Source organism: Uloborus diversus, chromosome 5 (assembly GCF_026930045.1).
Source record: "Uloborus diversus isolate 005 chromosome 5, Udiv.v.3.1, whole genome shotgun sequence".
Classification (NCBI taxonomy): Eukaryota; Metazoa; Arthropoda; class Arachnida; order Araneae; family Uloboridae; genus Uloborus; species Uloborus diversus.
In genome coordinates, this window is record NC_072735.1 from 169,824,215 (window position 1) to 169,842,972 (window position 18,758).

The 18,758-nt window shown below is 32.4% G+C and overlaps 1 protein-coding gene across 1 annotated transcript in view; it reads left to right on the forward strand.

Annotated features, from left to right (window-relative positions):
• LOC129223276 (muscle-specific protein 300 kDa-like) overlaps positions 1–18,758 on the forward strand; it is a 175,047-nt gene that overhangs the window by 104,111 nt on the left and 52,178 nt on the right. The window contains 11 exon segments of the mRNA XM_054857842.1: positions 207–530; positions 1,301–1,444; positions 4,014–4,193; positions 6,080–6,183; positions 7,271–7,478; positions 8,969–9,121; positions 10,469–10,633; positions 11,116–11,439; positions 13,728–13,880; positions 15,764–15,916; positions 18,006–18,233. Of these exon segments, the coding sequence (XP_054713817.1) occupies positions 207–530; positions 1,301–1,444; positions 4,014–4,193; positions 6,080–6,183; positions 7,271–7,478; positions 8,969–9,121; positions 10,469–10,633; positions 11,116–11,439; positions 13,728–13,880; positions 15,764–15,916; positions 18,006–18,233 (2,136 nt within the window).

Here is an 18,758-nt window from a genome sequence, read left to right on the forward strand (position 1 = left end):
TCAAAAATAAGTTTTAACTGTGCATTAAGCATTAACTTAAATTTTATTCTTTTTCATATTCCGATTAATTATTTTATGTGTATATTAAGTAAAAAACTTCCAAATGATTGTAGTTATAGGGATAGTAAAAAAATCTGCTAGCTTTTTTCCTTGGAAAGTTAGCAGGTATGCCATACTCACTATTTTTTCTTTGGTTGCTTTTCCAGACTGTTCTGGCTTCCCTTGAAGAAGGAAGTGAAAAATTGGAAGAGCTGCAGCTGATGCTGAACGAAGTTCTGCTGCACACAGATCCAAAAGGTCACGAAGCTCTGAACCTGGAACTTGAGCAAGAGAAGGAGCACTGGCAATCGTTCTTGAAGCAGTGTCAGGGAGCTCGAGACAGTATTTCTGAAGTGGTGAACGACCGAGGCAACTGTGACGAAACAATTTCTGCGATGGAGCAGTGGCTTGCCGAGAAAGATCACTTGTTGAGGGAGCAGTGTTTGAAGGGCACACTAGAAGCTAAACAGACTCAACTTAAGTCAGTTAAGGTAATTGATAATTTCTAAAGATGTTAATATTTTGATTTGAAAGATTTACAAAAGTTGGTTTCTATGTGAGCAGATAGTCTTGAAATCAGCTCAATCATTTTTCAAAATTTTGCTAGAGACAAGAAACAGTTGGCAAGAAACTGTCCACTTAATTTTTCCAAAAGAATTACAGACTAAATAGGACTAAATTTACCAGACTAAATAAGCTTATCATGTATAGCCTGGTGCGAAGGAGAGTCAGAGGGGACATGATTAAGTTGTTTAATTTTATCAAAATGAAAGATGTTAAAGGGTTAAACTTTTGCACGGAAAGCAGGATGAGGGGTCATTGTTTTAAGCTATTCAAATCTCTGGCTAACCTGGAAATTAGGAAAAAATACTTCTTTAGTAGTATCGTGGGCACTTGGAACAGCATATCGGAAAAGGTGGTAATGAGCAAGGTGGTAGACAGCTTTAAGAGGGCCGTTGAACTTCATTGGTGACTTATAAACTGACTAGGACCAGCTTAGCTGGGCCTATTGCTGGTCGTCACATTTGTATTTGAATAACCTTTTTTGTAAGATTTCATTTTTGTATTCTTTTTTAAATTAGTTGTATTGTCTAATTGTTTACTGATAAAAATAACTTAAATTGATCTGGTTTTCAAATGAAGTTTTCTTAAAATGTCTGTTGTAAAACTGGACAAATAAAAAGAAAAAAGAAACTTATACATAAAATACTTTATATTTTAATCTGTGCATTGGTTTATAAATTTCATTTGCAAATTTAAGGAATTGGAAAATGAGATCCTCACAAAGCAGACTGATGTAAGCTCCTTACATAGCCGAGTGGAACACTTGAGAGGGGATGCCACTTTGATTTCAAAAATATCCAAGATCATGACTAAATATCAAACATTGAAAAATACTGTCAAGGTGAGTGTTTTTTCCTTAGTCTCAGTGACATCATTTGAAATTTATTAAGAGGTACATTTGCTCATAAGTTGTATGTTAATGTGAGTAACGTAGTGGTTTGTTAAGCTACTAAGAGGAATTTATGAAACTCAACAGCATGATCTTTTTGCTTTATTATATTGAAGTGTTGGTTTGCTGTTTCACGAAGGCTATCACTTACACCATTAAAGTAGCAATATATATATATATATATATATATATATATATTAATTTAAACATATTAGTTACACTCTATTTTAAACTGAAATCCATGCACTGTAGACTGCTTACTAAGGTAAATATGTGTTTGGTCCATGCAGTTTGCATGGCAAAGAAAAAAAAAGGAAGATATCCTAGTGAGCCAAATTGTATCAACATTTCAATTAGAAGGATAGGCACAAAAAATGCTTGGATGTCTAGAATAAGGGTGGGTCATGGTTTCAGGTCCACAGTTTGTGAAAACGTTTTCGTTTTGTGAAAAGAAAACCTTTGTGGGCATTTTTCTTTTGTATATTTTTTTGTGAAAAAATTCTGCCATACCGCCTAGAGCATGTTTAGCTGTAACAAAACTAATATGAAATCCTTTTGATTTATAGGAATTCACTAGAAATGACTTAAAGAGTGATTTTTTTGCTACTTTCTGACATATTCGTTGAGCTTAAAAGTGAAGATAGAATTGTTTTTACAAATGAAATGTTATGAAAGGTTCAGTTTTCAGATAGGAAATTTTGTGAAGGGGCCGCTTTTATTTACAAAGTAGAATTTTGTAAAAAGGCCCCAAAGCAGGCACAATTAGCATCTGAATCAACCCCTGTAGAATGAGTTATATTATATTATGGAAGTATGCAGAGGGGGGAGGGGTAGAAAAGGTAGCTGCTAGCTGCTCCTCTGCCAAAATTGAGAATATTTAAAGTAAAAAAAAAAAGGAATTTTCAAATGATTGTCTGAAGTTTGCTTCAACTAAGCTTACCAATCAGTTTAGCTCTAGTAACTTCATGCCTGATTTTGAAAGTATTTCTTCTTTGAGGGCTCACTGAAAAGGGAAAGATATTGTTTCGTTGGGATACTACATACTCTGTAGTAATACTGCAATGAAGATAACACAAGGCAATGCAGGAAACAAAACAATTTCCTTTTCTACTAACTCCTCATAAAAAAGTGTCATCATGCACAACCCCCTCCCCACACTATAAAAAGATTTAAACTTAGAAAATCATCTCCCCCAGACCCATTATTTCAGAATTTTCCAATTAGGTAGTGCAAACAGTATATACTTGATGCATTTTCTAGGGAAAAGGTACAAAATACGTGCACAAATGCATAATATCATTGTTTCCAAAATCTGTGTTTGGGAAGGGAAATAATTAACCCCCTAAATTACCCAAATGCATGCCTCCCTTCCATTTTGAACTGAACGCTCCTTTGGATATTATGTAATATCCACACAAGGGACATTAAAATTATGCTCTTTTTAGATTTCAAATCAGTACTGTCTGTTTGTGAAATTATGATAAGATTGACGAATTGTTTCTCAAAATGTTTTGAACAGAAAAATAAGAATGATTCTTCGTGTTAATCTCAGTTAGAGAAGCTGTTAACATTGATTTTTGTCTCATCCTTATTTTTACAAAATACAAAATTATAAAAGCTTTTTGTGAACTTTAAACAGGTAAGAGAATAATTTGCTCAGTTTCTAATTCCATACATTGATGCCAGCTTCCCCATGTTGCATTCACTTTCCCACAGTGCACCAAGTTTTTAAAATCAGTCTGAGCGTTCAAATTTGGATCCCAAAGTGGGAAGGGGGACAAATCTAAAGGAGCTTTACCTTTCAAAGTTTATCACTTGTGAGATATTTTGATGTGAACTATTTTGCAGTGCGAAATATTAACTTTTGTTCTTTGAGGTACTTTTGTTTTCAACAGCAATAAGTGCAAACAAACAAAAAAAAAAAAAGTAGTGTTATGTTGTAATTGTGAATAGGTTTGAGAGAAGTTTATGTTGTAGAAACAAAAGCCAGATTTTTTTCTTTGACTAATGTGGGGAACCTTTTCCCCATTTAATATAAATACATAAAATCAAATTATATTATCTCCCTTTGCTTAGTCGCAAAATGAAGCTATTCTATTATTTAAGGAAGAAGGATTTTTTAAGAAATTCCTACTTCATTTCCTTTTTTTTTTACTTCTATTTTCTATTATCCCTCGCTAACAATTTAAATTACCCTCAAGCACAATATCAGCCTATGAATTAGTGATCCTGCTTTTGCATAATTTACTTCTGTTGAAAGATTATAAAATTTATTTTAAGGTCTGTGTAGGAAATATGATTTCTAAACATATAATTTTTGTCTACTTTTCAAAACTCCTTTTTATTGCATAACAATATACTGACAGCCCAGTTATCACATCCAGAGGCAGGGATGAAAATCTCTGGATAGGACAACCGGTCTGTCGGTATATTGCATGTAATTCTGCCTTAGCCCTAGCTTAAGGGATAACTTCTTAATACTTTTTATTCTTTAACCTTCAGAGAAAATGTTTTCTTTTAGGATTCAGTCAGAAAGTGGGACCAGTATGTGAAAGAGCATGAAGTCTTCGAGGCAAAACTCTCAGAAATCATACAGGCTCTTGAAGAACCCGAAAGGAAATTAAAAGAAAATTCGATTCTCATTGGAGACATGGCTGCATTGCAAGAGCGCCGATCTTTCTTGGAGGTAAAGTGTTTTCTTGTTTCATATTGTAGTTTGCATGCAGTTATATTTGCGTCCTGGATGCTTTGTCTCGCATTTGGATTTATAATCCTTATTGTTATATTTCTCTGCATATGACCTGCAAATTACAGTGAAACACCCTTTATACGTTTTGAAGGGACTGTATGGAAAAAGCGTTCAAATGAAAAAACGTATAATAGGTATAGGTTAATGTGCATTAGACTCTGCAGGGACCAATTTAAAAAACGTATAAATGATAAAAACGTATAAAAGAGAAACTTTTTAACGGTGCTTCACTGTATCTGCTAAATAAAGTTTTGAAAAGCATGCTTAGTTTCATTGTTATTCCCAATTTTAACTCGGCTGGTACCCAGAAGTGTTAAAGCCATGGCTAGTGAACTCATAAGGTGTAATATGTATGCTGAGTGGGCTGAATATAAAAGGGTTAAATGTTTTCGGCGTTTTCCGTCAATTAGCACTTCGCCCTATCAGCCATTTTCTCGATGCACACAATCACAGGCAATTATTGACACATTTTAAACCAAAGACAACTTATTCATGATATCCGCAATAGATGGGTTGTCTTTAGTAGTCACAATGCTGTAATCATCGTACAGCCCATACAAATGCAGCGTGTTTGGTTGAGCGTGTTTACTTGAGAATATAATTTCTTTCATTGTTCATTGGGGGAAAAAAAACCTTGAGATATTTTTAAGAATAATTTATATATTTAGTTGGGTGTATAATTTATAGATAGTAAGGTAATTTTTTTTTACCTCACAGTTCAATCTTGGTCACTTTAGAAAAGAGTTTTATTGTTTTTTCAAGGTAAATAGAAATATCAATATCCCTACATTAATGTTCCAACAAAGCAAAGAATTATAATCCATAAGATCAGTAGTCTAAATCTTTAAAGTGAGTTTGCTGCTTTTTATATTACCTATCATTGAAATACTATTGCGGAATGTATGGTAATGTGAATTATGCATTTTTTTTCTCATTAGTGCTCACAAATTATATGTTTTCAGTCAGTATATGCTGGATATTATTGTCTAAAAAATTAATCCTATAAAATTATATTAAAACAACTAACTTATGTAACTATTAAAGTTGTATTCTGCCATGGGCAGGTAAATGACAGTATCTGCAGAAAAGAGTTTTTGAGATATATGAGGAAATCTGTGTTTGATTCAATACTGACAAAAGGGAAATGTTGGAATTGGATGTTTTTTTTAACCATTTTGCTCAGCGGAAACTGAGCAAACAAGCTTGTACAATAACGCTAACGTACAATAGATGACAAAAATGCAAAAAAAAAAAAAAAAAAAAGAAAGAAAAAAACTGCTGTTACTACTCTTTACCTGCCCACAGCAGTATTAGCATTTGGTTATTTTTTGGTTTTGTCATTATATAGTTTGGCCATTTTGTTTTCTTTATGTTGTCATTAAATAGTGCAATGAATGTTAGTTTAAAGCTTTATAGTGGACTTTAAATAAAATCGAAGTAAATTGAGTTTAACTTTTTCAGAATTAAAAAAAAAAAAAATGTTTGCATAAATTCTTCAGTCTACCGCATTTAAGTACTTTAGACAGAAGTTCAAATGAAAAAATACTTGAGATCAATGCATTAAATTTAACACTTTAAAAAGGTTTTTAGCTGTTAGTTTGTAACAATCAGCTTATTATCTTGACTCACTAATGATGTTATTATAGGAATGCTGAATGATCTAATATAAATATATGTGTTATATGTACAACTACACACACACACACACTGGAAATGGTATTTTGGGCCCTCAAAATGTTAGTACCCATGAGTAAGTGCATGAGTGTATGAAGGAGAAAATCTTATGAAATGAATTAATATTTACTTAATTTCTTTTTCTCTAGGCTTTAAATGATCAGCTGTCACAGAATTTATGTCATATTGAAGCAACAATTGAGCTTGGAGAAAGATTGTACACTTCTACATCTCCTGAAGGAAGAGAAATTATTCGACAAAAAATAAGGTATCTTTTTTTAAAATTAATAACTACATTAATGTTAACGAGCCTTCAATAGCAATGTTTTTAGCTTTTTCATATCCAAAGATAGTAAAACTAATATAAATAAATAATATAGACACCACCCCCCCCCCCCTTTTCTTTTTTTTTTTGTCGAGCATGTGGTGTCCCCCCCCCCCCTTCCTAAACCAGAGCCTGGATCCACACCTGCTTTAGATGAAAATATTTGGTCTCTAAACTTGGATGGAAATGTTAGATATAAATTGAGGCAATGAGAAGCAAATGGTTGCATGCACCAAAATTAAAAATTTGGAGATAACCAGCACAAATAGTAAGAGAACCTCTCCTCTGTTTTGGGACAAGAAATTGTACTTGTAACTCTGGTAAGTGCTGCTATACAACAGAATTTCGGGGAAAAAATCAATGAAAACCTACATAGGGTCTGGATTTTAAATGCTTTTGTTATGAACTTTAAAAAGTCCACTTGCATCCCTTTGCTTCTCACGGCCTCAATTGGACTATTTATCTGCAGAAGCTCTTTGAAAAAAAAAAAGAAAGCATGATTTTTTTTTTTTTTTTTTTTTTTTTTGTAGAGCCATGGTCCATTTATTATAAAAAGTCATCAACTTCTAATGCTTTCTCTCTCTCTCTATTTTTGTCTTTGTTAAATAATTTTTAAAAACTCTATTATTTTTTATTCACTTTATCTCTACGAATTGGACAGTGTTACGCAAAAAATGAGTTAAGCCACAAAAATTCAAAAAAAGAGTTATTCGTATAGGTTGGTAGATAAACTAAAGTACTTTAATATACAAAACTGTTTTAAGCCAAAGTCTGTATTACTATGCTATCGAATGAACAAAATGCCAACCCACTTCCAAGAAACTGGGCATTGATGTTCATTGCTCAAAAAAAGTACTGCTTTGTGGGTTGACCCATTTTTGCATAACACCGTCCAATCAATTATTGTTAGAAATTTTCAACTTACTTTTAATATTTTTTCCACAACTAGACCCCAAAAAGATAAATATGAGTTTTAGTGTAAAATAAATATGAAAAAGCAAAATATTGATTTGTGCAAATTGCCTTTCAGAAATCTCCAGAAAACTTATGAAACTCTTCAGGAAAAATGCAACTCTGCTCTGAGAGCAATAGATTCTTGTCTGCAGAAATTGAGCTCTTTTTTGCAAGGTCAGGAAAGGCTGTCCAAGTGGTTACTAGAAGTTGGCCTATCTGTTCAGCAGCACACTGAACCAAAATCTACCATTCAAGAGAAAAGAGCTCAACTTCAAAGTCAGAAGGTATGGTATTGTTCTTGTTAGTTTTTGCTTTTTCTTTGAGTCCTTTTCAACTTTTCAAGAAATATCTTTTCAGTGTTGTTTACTTATGCTGAATTTTTTGACATCCATACTGTTTCAAAAAAAAAAAAAAAAACAGAATGTCTAAGTTACAAAACGATTATATACCCACAGCAATTCTTAACCTTTTTTGACCCACAGACCAGTAAAAGTTCAAAAAAACTTTTTGGACCGATGAAATTTTTCATAATTTTTTGTAACAAACAGAATTTATTATAGATTAAGCAGTGGTGCTCAACCTATGGCCTACAGGCCACATCTGGTCCTGTGAAGTTGATCCATGTGGCCCATTCTTCTTTTTTAATAGTACAAATAGAAAAGCACAATTAGTGACAACGTTACCAATTTAGAGCCAAATGTTCAGAAATTGGCTTCTGATAACAGGTGCATTTAGTAAAAGAAGTGTCAAGTAATGATAACAACAATCATTGATTTTTAATTTTCTATCCTTCCAAATATTTTCCCATGTTATTCAGAAATTTTTTAAATATTTGGAATTTTTTTATGTATTCTGGCTTGCAAGAATCATTTTAATATAAGGTCCGGCCCTCGGGTAGAAAAAGGTTGAGCACTACTGGGTTAAGGAACTGTTACATTATAGTTGGGGCAAACTTTACCTGGTAGCATCATGATGCTGTGATTAGGCTGCTGCATAGTCTTCACATTACTGAAAGGTTAGGTTTGCCCCAACTATAGTTAATTGTAAATTTTTTTAATTGCTAGTCAACACTTACAGTAAACATTAAATATAAAGATAAGTAGTTATTGAACTTATTATACATGAGTAAATAAACCTTTGATGAAAACCACTAAAATATGGAAAATTTCTGAATTACCATTAAATGCTATCGTAAAAGGATCTCATATCAGTTTATTTGTTTTTGGATTTTATTATTTATTTTATTAATATTATTATTATTTTTTTTTACTCTGACACATGCAAATCATTCAGAGCTGGTCAATTTTTTCAGATCCACTGTACTAACGATTAAGAATCCCTGTTTTACAGCAAAATACTTGTCAATGCTTTTTCCTGGGGGGCCTGAATGTTACTCAAAAGGGAAACATAGAGCTAATCAATATTCGCATTTAGCTGTTATTGATTCCCCCCCCCCCCTCCCCAAGTTCATGTAGTAGTGGGAATGAAATATTTACTCGTATGAAGCAAATTAATACAGTAACCCAACTTTTTAATGTGCAAGTATTCAAATTAAATTCCAAATAACTATTTTAGGGTAACACACACCTATGATTTTTTTTTATTTTTTACATATTTGTGTGTGATGGCATTGTTTTTACAATAGTCGCATAATACTTTTCGTACTTTATTTTTTATCTAGTATTGTTATAACTAAAATGTTAAGTGTAATGTCATTTTTCCCCCACTGTTTTTGCACCAAAATAGATTTCATTTGTATTTATTTGTTTTTTAGATTATACATCAAGATATCATATCCCATAAGCCTTTGCTGGATGTAGTCTGCGAGAAAGCCAATGAGCTAATAACAGTAACTGGCGACAATTCCATTCCTTCATATGTAGAAGAAGTGAAAATGATGTACAATGCTATGTGCACAAAATCTGAGGTAAGTTTCTTGTACCCATTTCATCGTGTTCCTCATTTCACCTCATCATTTGTAAAAATTGATTATACCTTTTAATTATTTACTTTCTGGATAATTAATTTATTTTGCTTAAGTCTAAAAATTAGTTACGAACTGCTCCTTGGTGACTTTTAGTGTTATCTCAAAATTCTGACCAAATAACAAAAATAGCTAAACTTAACTTGCAAAAAAATAAATAAAAAAAAATAGCAATAAGTACTTCTAGGTAGTTCGTCTCCTTGCAAAGTCTGTGTCAGTGATCTTAGACCTTATCTTCATAAAGTGACAAACGTTTTTAATGGAATTGCTTTTGGGCTGCATTGATAAAACTATCTTAACGTTTCTAAATTTTGCATAATTTTAAAAATAGTGAAAGCCAGTATCAACACTTTCTCTTTCACCAATCTGTCAACATTGGCTTTTATGCGTGTGAAGGAATTCAAAGAGAATTCTGAAGATGACTGTTAGGAACAACATCCCTTTGATTAACAGGAAATATCCAACATTGTTTAGCACAAATATACAGATTTCAGAATACACGTGTTTATTTGTGCTAAACAACGATGGATATTTCCTGTTATTCCTCGGCACAAAGGTATTTATTTATTGCTTAACATCCCTTTGTTTTGACTTTACATTCTTTATTTTGGAAAACAGCTCTTCATAAGTGTAAGTGCTCTCAAAAATGAATGCTGGGACCACAGATCATGAGATCTGATCGATAGAAATTTATTTTATATATATATACTTTAAGTAAAAATTTAAAAGTTTTCAAAAAATTTTAATTTCTCTTGAAAATCATTATGTTTAAACTCAATAAGTTTCATTTGCATGTTTCCAGTATAGTCTTCCACGTTCACACTAAATGAAGCATGAAACAGCTTCATCATTAAAAAAAAAAAAAAAAACTGGCTGGAATTCTTCAAACCCATTGTTAAAGCCATAAGTTATTGTCATGCCATTTAAATATACACAGTGGGCACTGAGTTGAAGAGCACTATTTCAGTTGTAACGTGTCACATAATGCTTTGAGTTAAATTAATGTAAATTTTATCAACTAAAAGTTGCCAAGATACAATTCATATGTATATATTTTTGAATGTGCCCTTAGTTTTGTTCCATTATTTGCTTCATTATTTATTTTTTTACATTGCCTTGAAAGTAACTTTCAGTTCTACTGACTCTTTATGGTATATCTGTTTCCCCCCGACTATGTATAGTTTTATGAATTAAAATTAATTATAAAATATTTTCTCATTGTTGATCGTGATGACTGGAATTTTATACTAATTATAAAGTTTTTACAAAAATTATTTTCTGTTATTTCAGGGATTGTTGAGTAAACTAAAAGAAAGCATCAGTGACCACCAAACTTATTTAGATCGTTGCCAAGAATTCCAAGAATTTTTATCCTCTAATTATATGAAGCTGCAGGAGTGTAAAGACACCACTGGTGAAAAACGAATTATTGTTAGTCGATTGGACATGCTTAAAGTAAGGCTTTGAAAAAAGAATATAATTTTACTTCCATTCTAAATAGTATTTTTCCCCTTTAAGCAACTGTGATGTGTGTTTTTCCCAAAACTTATGTTAATTTATTTATTATTTTCATTTCCAAAATTTGTAGTATTAAAACTACAACTTCATTTAAAAATTTATTGATTTCTTGCAATATGAACATCATTGAGCAAAATGTGAAGAAAGGACAGGATTATTTGCTGAAATAACATCACGTTGTTTCAGTTTCATGAAAAAATATTTTATATTTTCATTTTCATGTAAGTGACCTATTGAGTTTTTTTGTTTTATGAATTTTTGTTGTAAAAGTTTATTTTCTACTTTAAACCTATATCTCTAAATATTTTTTATTGCAAATTTTGAAAATATAATTTAAAATTCAAAAAATATACCTTTTGTATGTGATTATTAGTTCTTGAAAACGACACAGCACATACATAGTTTTTTTTTCTTTGCAGGAACTAATCAGCAAAGAGCCTGAAATTGACAAAAAATTAACAGATTTGGAGTTGCTGTGTTCTACTGTTTGTAAGAATACCAGTGAGCATGGATGTGAAGTTATCAGACATGAACTAAAAGAACTTTCTGACTCTTGCAGTCAGTATAAAGCAGCTGCTTCCGAAAGTAAACATAACTTGGAGAATATTATTCAACAGTGGCTCAGCTTTGAGAAGGATATCGATTCTTTGAATACATGGTTCAAAGACATTGATTCTTCACTGAAACAGCCGCAGTTGCAGTCAACTTTACAAGAGAAGGAATCTCAATTAGCTTTTATTAAGGTTAGTATTTGTTTTTCAAAAAAAAAAAAAAAAGTAATATAATTATGAAAACATTAGTGTTTATATCATTACTTTAAAAATGTTTGTAATCTGTATGGAAAATACTTACTGTATTACCCCGCATTAGTCAGCATGCTGGAAAAATCGAGGTTAGGAAAAAATTAATACTATAAAAAATATAAGTTCAGCTTAAAAATGAATATAAGTTCTATACAGATCTTATTAGTATTAATAATCAATTTAATTTTGTAAAAATATTAACTAACAACGTCTTTTGTTATTTTAGCAAGAAAAATATTATTCAATAACAAATAATTCTGTAAAAATCTAATTTAAAACTAAGCAAGCATTTAAGCAGTAAGTTACCCCCCCCCCCCCCAAGCTAGTGCTAAAGAATTAAACATGCTATTCAATAAATAAAAATTAAACTTACCTCTCTAAAAGGAAATAAAAAATAATTTATTTAAAAAATATATGAGCAAATGGCAGTTACAATGGTTTGATTTCTGATTGGAACTGAATGGGCAAATTTACTTTAGTTTTTTTTTTTTTTTGCAAAATAAACTTTGAATTTTCCAATTTGAATTTACCGGCATGCCGGTCACGCTTTTTTCCGGCATGCTGGCTAATGCGGGGTAATATGGTATAATTTTTTGAAACTTAACTTTTGGCCAAGTTTGAGTAAAAGCACGTTGAGCATTTTTTATCAAGTTGAAATGTACTTTCTGAGCATGTTTTGAGCAACAGAGCAACCAAGTAAGTGGTAGAGAATGGCTAGATTGAGGTGATATTCAATCTGGATGTGATTTAACAGCAGCAAAATGCATGCTTGTTTACATAAAAATAACACACACAACAACACCTCAAACAATGCTGTTCAATTTAGTAGTTCGCACATGTACTGGTTATAGTTACAATGCTATTTTTTTCTAAGCTTAAATATTGGCCTAATCTTGCCAGTATCATTTATTATGCGTTATGCCGAGGTACACTTAACATGGAGACAAGCCCGCGCCTAGCCTGATCGGTGCCATTGTGCAAAAGTCTTTTGAGCGCCTTTATGCAGTGGCGTTCCAGGAATATATAATTTACACCTTGAGTGAGGTTTTGTAGACAAATAACGAATGAAAAATATGTTTGACATTTAATTTATTTAAAAAACAGTGTGTAAATATTAAACTTTGGAATAAGGTGTACATTTTTACTTCATATTTGAAAGTTATTTCGTGTTCAGTAGTTCCTTTACTATGCCAATGCGTTTAGGAAAAAGAAATATCTTAAAGGTCTAAGTTAACGCCACTCTAAAATATCTCCATTTGATGAATAATTAAACAAATTTTTATGCCTGTCAAAACATGACAACAGAATACTGATTATATTTCTAAATTGAAGTAGAAGATATTCCATCTTAAAATTTGAAACTGAAATTCGTTCCGGTAAAACCAATAATTCTGTACAGAATCGTTAAAAAGGCATTGAGTTTAATATCTAAAGCAAAAACATTGTCCAGAGCTCTTTTTTTAATTTAATGCACAAAAAGTTGAAGAAAGTGGGAGGAGGGGGGGGGGGATCGAGTAATGATCGTCTCGTTAATTTTCGAAACTAAAAATTAACCTAATTATTATCTACTCTACAATATATAAATATAATGCATAAGGGTGCAAATTGTTATGCAAAGTTATGCAAATGTGCTTACCTTTTTTTTTACTGTATGAAAACATGAAGCAATCGAATTACCACCAACGGAAGTTAAAATTACAAAAATACATATTGCAGAAATTCTAATACAACATACTCACTCTACTCCTCAGGAAGAAAACTGCTCATGTATGCATTAATTGGCATCGTTTTTCCAGTGCAAAAGGTTGCGCTTTTTAATGTTTAGATACAACAAGGCAATACATAATTTGTTTTGTTAGATGGGCAGTATGGTTTCACCGTCACCCTTTGATGTAATGAAAAGTAAATTTTTTTTTTTTTGGTTGAAGAATTTTTCTTTCGATTTGGAGCATTTTTAATTGGTAGTGCTCGGCGCCTTTTTGATTCAGATTCTAGATTCAATGATTCTAGCGCCGTCATGTGCCGCATGACCTTGCACATAGGGACGGCGCAGTCCTGCATGGAAATAATCCATCAATACTATAATGCTAGTATTTATGGTGTCATTTGGAGCGAGAACTTAAACTTGCATCTTACCTACTAGCTATTACTGTCTTTGAACTATCAGAATTAGCTAATTTGTATAACTTATGATCGCAAAGTTTCATTTTCATCTTTGTTTTTTTTAGGACTTAAATGAAAAGATAATGTCAAAGCAGAAAGATCTGGATAGTCTTACTGATGAGGCTCATTCTCTCACTCACTCATCAGGAGTGGAAAGCATCAAGTTTCAAGTGTCTCAACTGAATGCTCGGTATCAAAATCTGGTCTCATTGGTTAAGGTAGGTTGCCTAATTTATTTTTAAGGGGCGTTTATGCTGTGGCAAAATATCGGAATTCCCATAACTTCCAATGAGGCTTTGTCAGAATTCGGACAATTCTGTAGAAGGGTTTTTCATCTTAAAACAGCCAAATGCTGGTCAAGCTATCCTATTTTGACTTTGCATTTATGATTTAGTCGTGTTTTAGTTATTTCTCATGATGTCATTAATTGTGTCTCAGCTATGAGACAGTGGCTCCTAGCTGTCAATTTGTAGTCACTCAATGAAACTAATAAGTTTTTGTGTATGCCCTCAATTTAAGCTGAGCTCAGCATTTTTATACCTACTTAGATTGATCTAGCTATTGTTAGTGGTTTAGTGGTTTGTAATTTTCTTCATGACTTCTGAAATTACCAACAGTGGTTTCTACTTGATGTGATTCTTTAATTTTAATTGTGAAAAGTGTTAAACTGCCAAAGTCACCTGTGAATTTTTTTCATCTTGACCCCAAAAGGGAGATCTTTTCATATTTGATTTATTTTATTTCTTTTAAAAATAAATATGCTCTTGTATGTCAGTAGCCACCATGTTCTTTAAAATTAGGAGAGTGCATTATATTCACCATTTTCAAAACCACAAATTAACTAATGCCAACCAGTGGTGGAGATTTCTTACCTAATTTTTTCTTGGAATATCCTGTTTTTCTTTTTCCTCCCAGAAAATATGATCAGGTATAGCAAACACCCCACAAGATACAAAATTAGAGGTGAATTAGGAGATATCAATTTCTTTCTCCTATTAGAACCATTTTAATTCTAGCCAATCTCCAGATGATTCCTTTTTAGTTGAAAATAGGGCATAGTCGACTATATTGCTTGTCGAATGACATGACTGCCCTTGACTCTTGGTTATCCTGGAAATGTCTTTCATTCTTAAATGAGGGAATATAGCACAATCTGCAGTACTTAATAAGAAGAACTCTCGTTAGCCTAGTGGATAAGTTTTCTTAATGTGTTAGATAATCTTAAATATTAAAAACTAAGTATCTTAGTATGTATGATGTATCTATGTCATCGCTGCTCCTAGTGAACAACAGAAAACTGAGCATCAAAACAGGTATTGATAGATTTGTAATTTTCTTGGCTACATGTTTAGCTATGTGGCATAGCTGTGCGACTTTAATTATCGGAGTTATTAAATTACAACGATTAAAAACCTAACATATCCTCCCATTGGTTCTTGTTTCGAAATACTTTTCCTTATAATTTTCCCCAACATTCTGGCAAGGGGCTTAGTGGAAGTGACGCGCAGAGGGAAGGTTTTTCTTTCTGAAGGCCCTGTTATAATGCGTTTGTAATTTCTCTCCTTTTTCTTCATAAAGCAGAAGTTATTGAATAGCTCAAGTTATTGGTTTAGTTATTAATATACCAACGCAGGTGATGTGTTTTTTAATGCTGTAATTTTTTCATCTTTTCCTTTGAAGGAATGTAATTTACGTACCAAAAGGTCATTTAAATTTCTTTTGCTAAGCGAAGCCGAAGGAAATACAGCACCAAAAGCGCTGTACCTTAGTACTTTGAAAGAACAGAGTTGCACACCAGCCCGCAGGAGGTGGATTGTGCAAGCTGCCATAGGCGACTAGGCCAAGACTGCACCTTAGCTGCTAATCTGTCTTGGCAGCTAGTTTTTATTTAAAAGTTAGCTTTCTTTAAAAGTTAACTTTATTTAAAAGTTAGCTTATATGGTTAAACAACATCCTTTAACTACGTAGGAAAACAGAACAATTTATGTGTAAGCATATCTGAATTAGACATTATATCGTTGCAGTATAAAAGTGACTGTCGGCAAAAATTCATCTACAATAGCAGAAGGAAAGATGACTTACTGTCAAAATTTATTTTTAGACACTATTGCTTCGATGGGAGGCAATCCTTCAAGACCATGCTGCTTATGAACGAAAAGCAGATGAGTTTTCAGAATGGCTGGCATCTGGACAAAAAGTGTTGACAGAACTAGAAACTGAAGAGAGTCTTGAGCAAAGCATGATAAAATTGCAGGTAAGCAGGATAAGGGGTCATTGTTTTAAGCTATTCAAATCTCAAGGTAACCTGGAAATTTGGAAAAATTACAACTTTAGTAGGGTCGTGGGCAATTGCAACTACTTACTGGAAGAGATGCTAATGAGCGAAAGGTTGGATAGCTTTAAGAGGGCCATTCATCTTCATTGGGGCTAATAAACTGACTAGGACCAGCCTAGCTGGGCCCAGAGCCTGTTGCTGATCATCACATTTGTATTTATAAGTTGTTTTTTTTTCCTTGAAAGATGTTTCTTTGTATTTTAGTTAATATTGTAGCACATTAAAAAATTTAGTTTAAATACTTTGAGACCATTGGATAAATTCAAACGATTTTCACCGTTTGAGGCATAATGAGCCTTAGTTTTCCAAGTTCTGCATATCATTATTCAAAGCTGTACAAATTTCAAAAGTGCTTTTTTTTTTGTTAAACTGCATTCATTAATTAGTCATTTATTTTTATAATTTTTTATAGAATTATACTTTTGATATTTTTCCTTTGATTAGTAAAAATTACTTTGTTTACTTTAAATCTATGTTCTGACTGGCTTGAGTGTTTATGTTTACAATCAGTTATTCTGCTCTTAAAGAATAGTTTTGAGGATTGGATTCTTAATACAATCGAACTCGCTAAATATGAACACGAATGGACTGCAGTTTTTGCTTGTCGTAACTAAGTGCTTGTAAAAAATGTGTTTGAAAAAAATCATAAATATTGATTCAATTTTGCTGTTTGTTTTTATTTATGTGCAGTACCAAATAGGGGATTATTTGCTTTGTGCTATCTTAATGTTCTTTTGTTGTGTTATTGTTTTTTGATTAATACTCATGGCCAGAAGAACATTCTCATTTCACTCCTGGCTTTCAAAAAACTTGAAGTCTTTCTGCTCATCCGAAGCCATTAATATGTTGAGGATTATTTCGTTTCAAATTCTTTGCATTAATTTGTCATTATTATTGTCGCTTTCACTATCTTGTTCATCTGCTTTAGCTTGAGTTTGAGTTACAGTATCCTCAAAAGTATATCTCGGAAGTGATGCCATTTGCATCAACTTTTATATTATTTCCAAATGCTTCTCCACTTTACAAATTAAAACCAAGAGCTGTTATCGCCAGTTATGTTTGACTTCGGAATGTGAAAAGAATTTTCCAAGAAATGATAAGTTCAGCTGGAAGTGATTTTTTTTTACAAATCACAAAAATTTGACTCGCCATAAGCTGGGTTTGCTATTTAAAAGCAAGTTATGCTCTCCTAGACTTAACATTTTACCAACCAAGTTCTTCGCAGTCCCTTACTAAATCATTATCATCTCATTAAATCTGGGTTCGTTATCAGCAAGTTTAACTAATCGGTATTGTTAATTATTTATCAATAATGACTAATTTCAGATCCCTTGGGTATTCGTTTGGCTTAGAATATCCCTTGGCTAAATTAAATTCCTAGTGCAATTTTGCATCAAATGAGAGACCAGGTGCCTCCATCTGGTGGAAACTGGGCGTCAAAAACACTGCTGTGTCATGCATCAGCGCCTTAATGGTGACACACGAAAGATTGATGCATTGTGGGAGAGCGCACTAGGTCTGGTTATGGCCCAGAGGTGTCTTGAGGTGGGTCTCTTATACAGCCCCATTGGAATGAAAAAAATAATAATAATAATGACTAATTAAATGCCAATATCAATATAAATCTGATTGTGTGATACCTTACTTGACTTTGTTTATAATTTTAAATATTTAACTATTATGTTAATAACCTTCTTTGATAACCTTTGCATACTTGTTATTTTCATATCCTCATAAATTGTTTGAAAACACTTAGAATAATTAAACAATTTTTAAATATTTATGATGTCAATATACAAATACAACTACTAGTAACAGGCTCTGGGCCCAACTAGGCTGGTAATAAGGATCAAAACACTCCCAATAAAGATCAATGTCCTTCTTAATGCTATCCACACCCTTGCTCATTACCGCTCTCTGGTCCTTACTCTTCTGGTAAGATATTCCAAGTGCCCCATTTCACCAAATGGCTCATTTTGTGTTTATTTATTTTCGAAAAATATTTTAGGTTCTGGTGAATGATAAAATCGTGGGTGAGCAATTGCTGACAGAAACAGTTACAGCAGGCGAGAGACTTTATCAAGATACTGCTGCTCCTGGACGGGAAATGATCAGACAAAGGTTGCGAGAACTGCGAGATAAATTTGATCTTTTCTCAAACAGTATGTTGGAGTTACAACGCCAATTAGATAGTTTGAATCAACATTGGGTCAGTTTTAAGGACACATTTAAGCTTGTAAGTCACAATCCTTCTGCTTTTTACCTTTGAAAATGATCGAAAATTCCCTTTTACTATCTGTCTATCTGCCAGCTTAAAACTGCATTTTGTTCTTGTTTGATAAATTTTGCGACATTTTTCTGAATGACTTAATTAGTTTAATTCAATGTAATCCTGAACAAAAAGGAAATTGAATTAATTAGGAGTTGATTATTTTTGCTGACTTTCAGCTGTATTATTTTTATTTGTCTATTTGTTTTACTTTTTGATGGCTTTTTCTGCATTTAAGGCACAGTAGCGACGTGTCTGCTATGCAAGGCTTAATTTGCATGGCAGTTCAGCTCCTCCATTTTTTTTTTCAATTGTATGCAATTTTATCACACTTTGAATGGAATTCAGACTATTAATACATTAAAATAAGTCATAGAGACTATAGGGCTCCCACCCTTCTTTGGTTAGAAATTAATCCCTGCTATATTAGGGTGCAAAATGAAGGATTTAGATTTCTAATTGAGTGTAATCATTTAATTGGTAAATGAATGT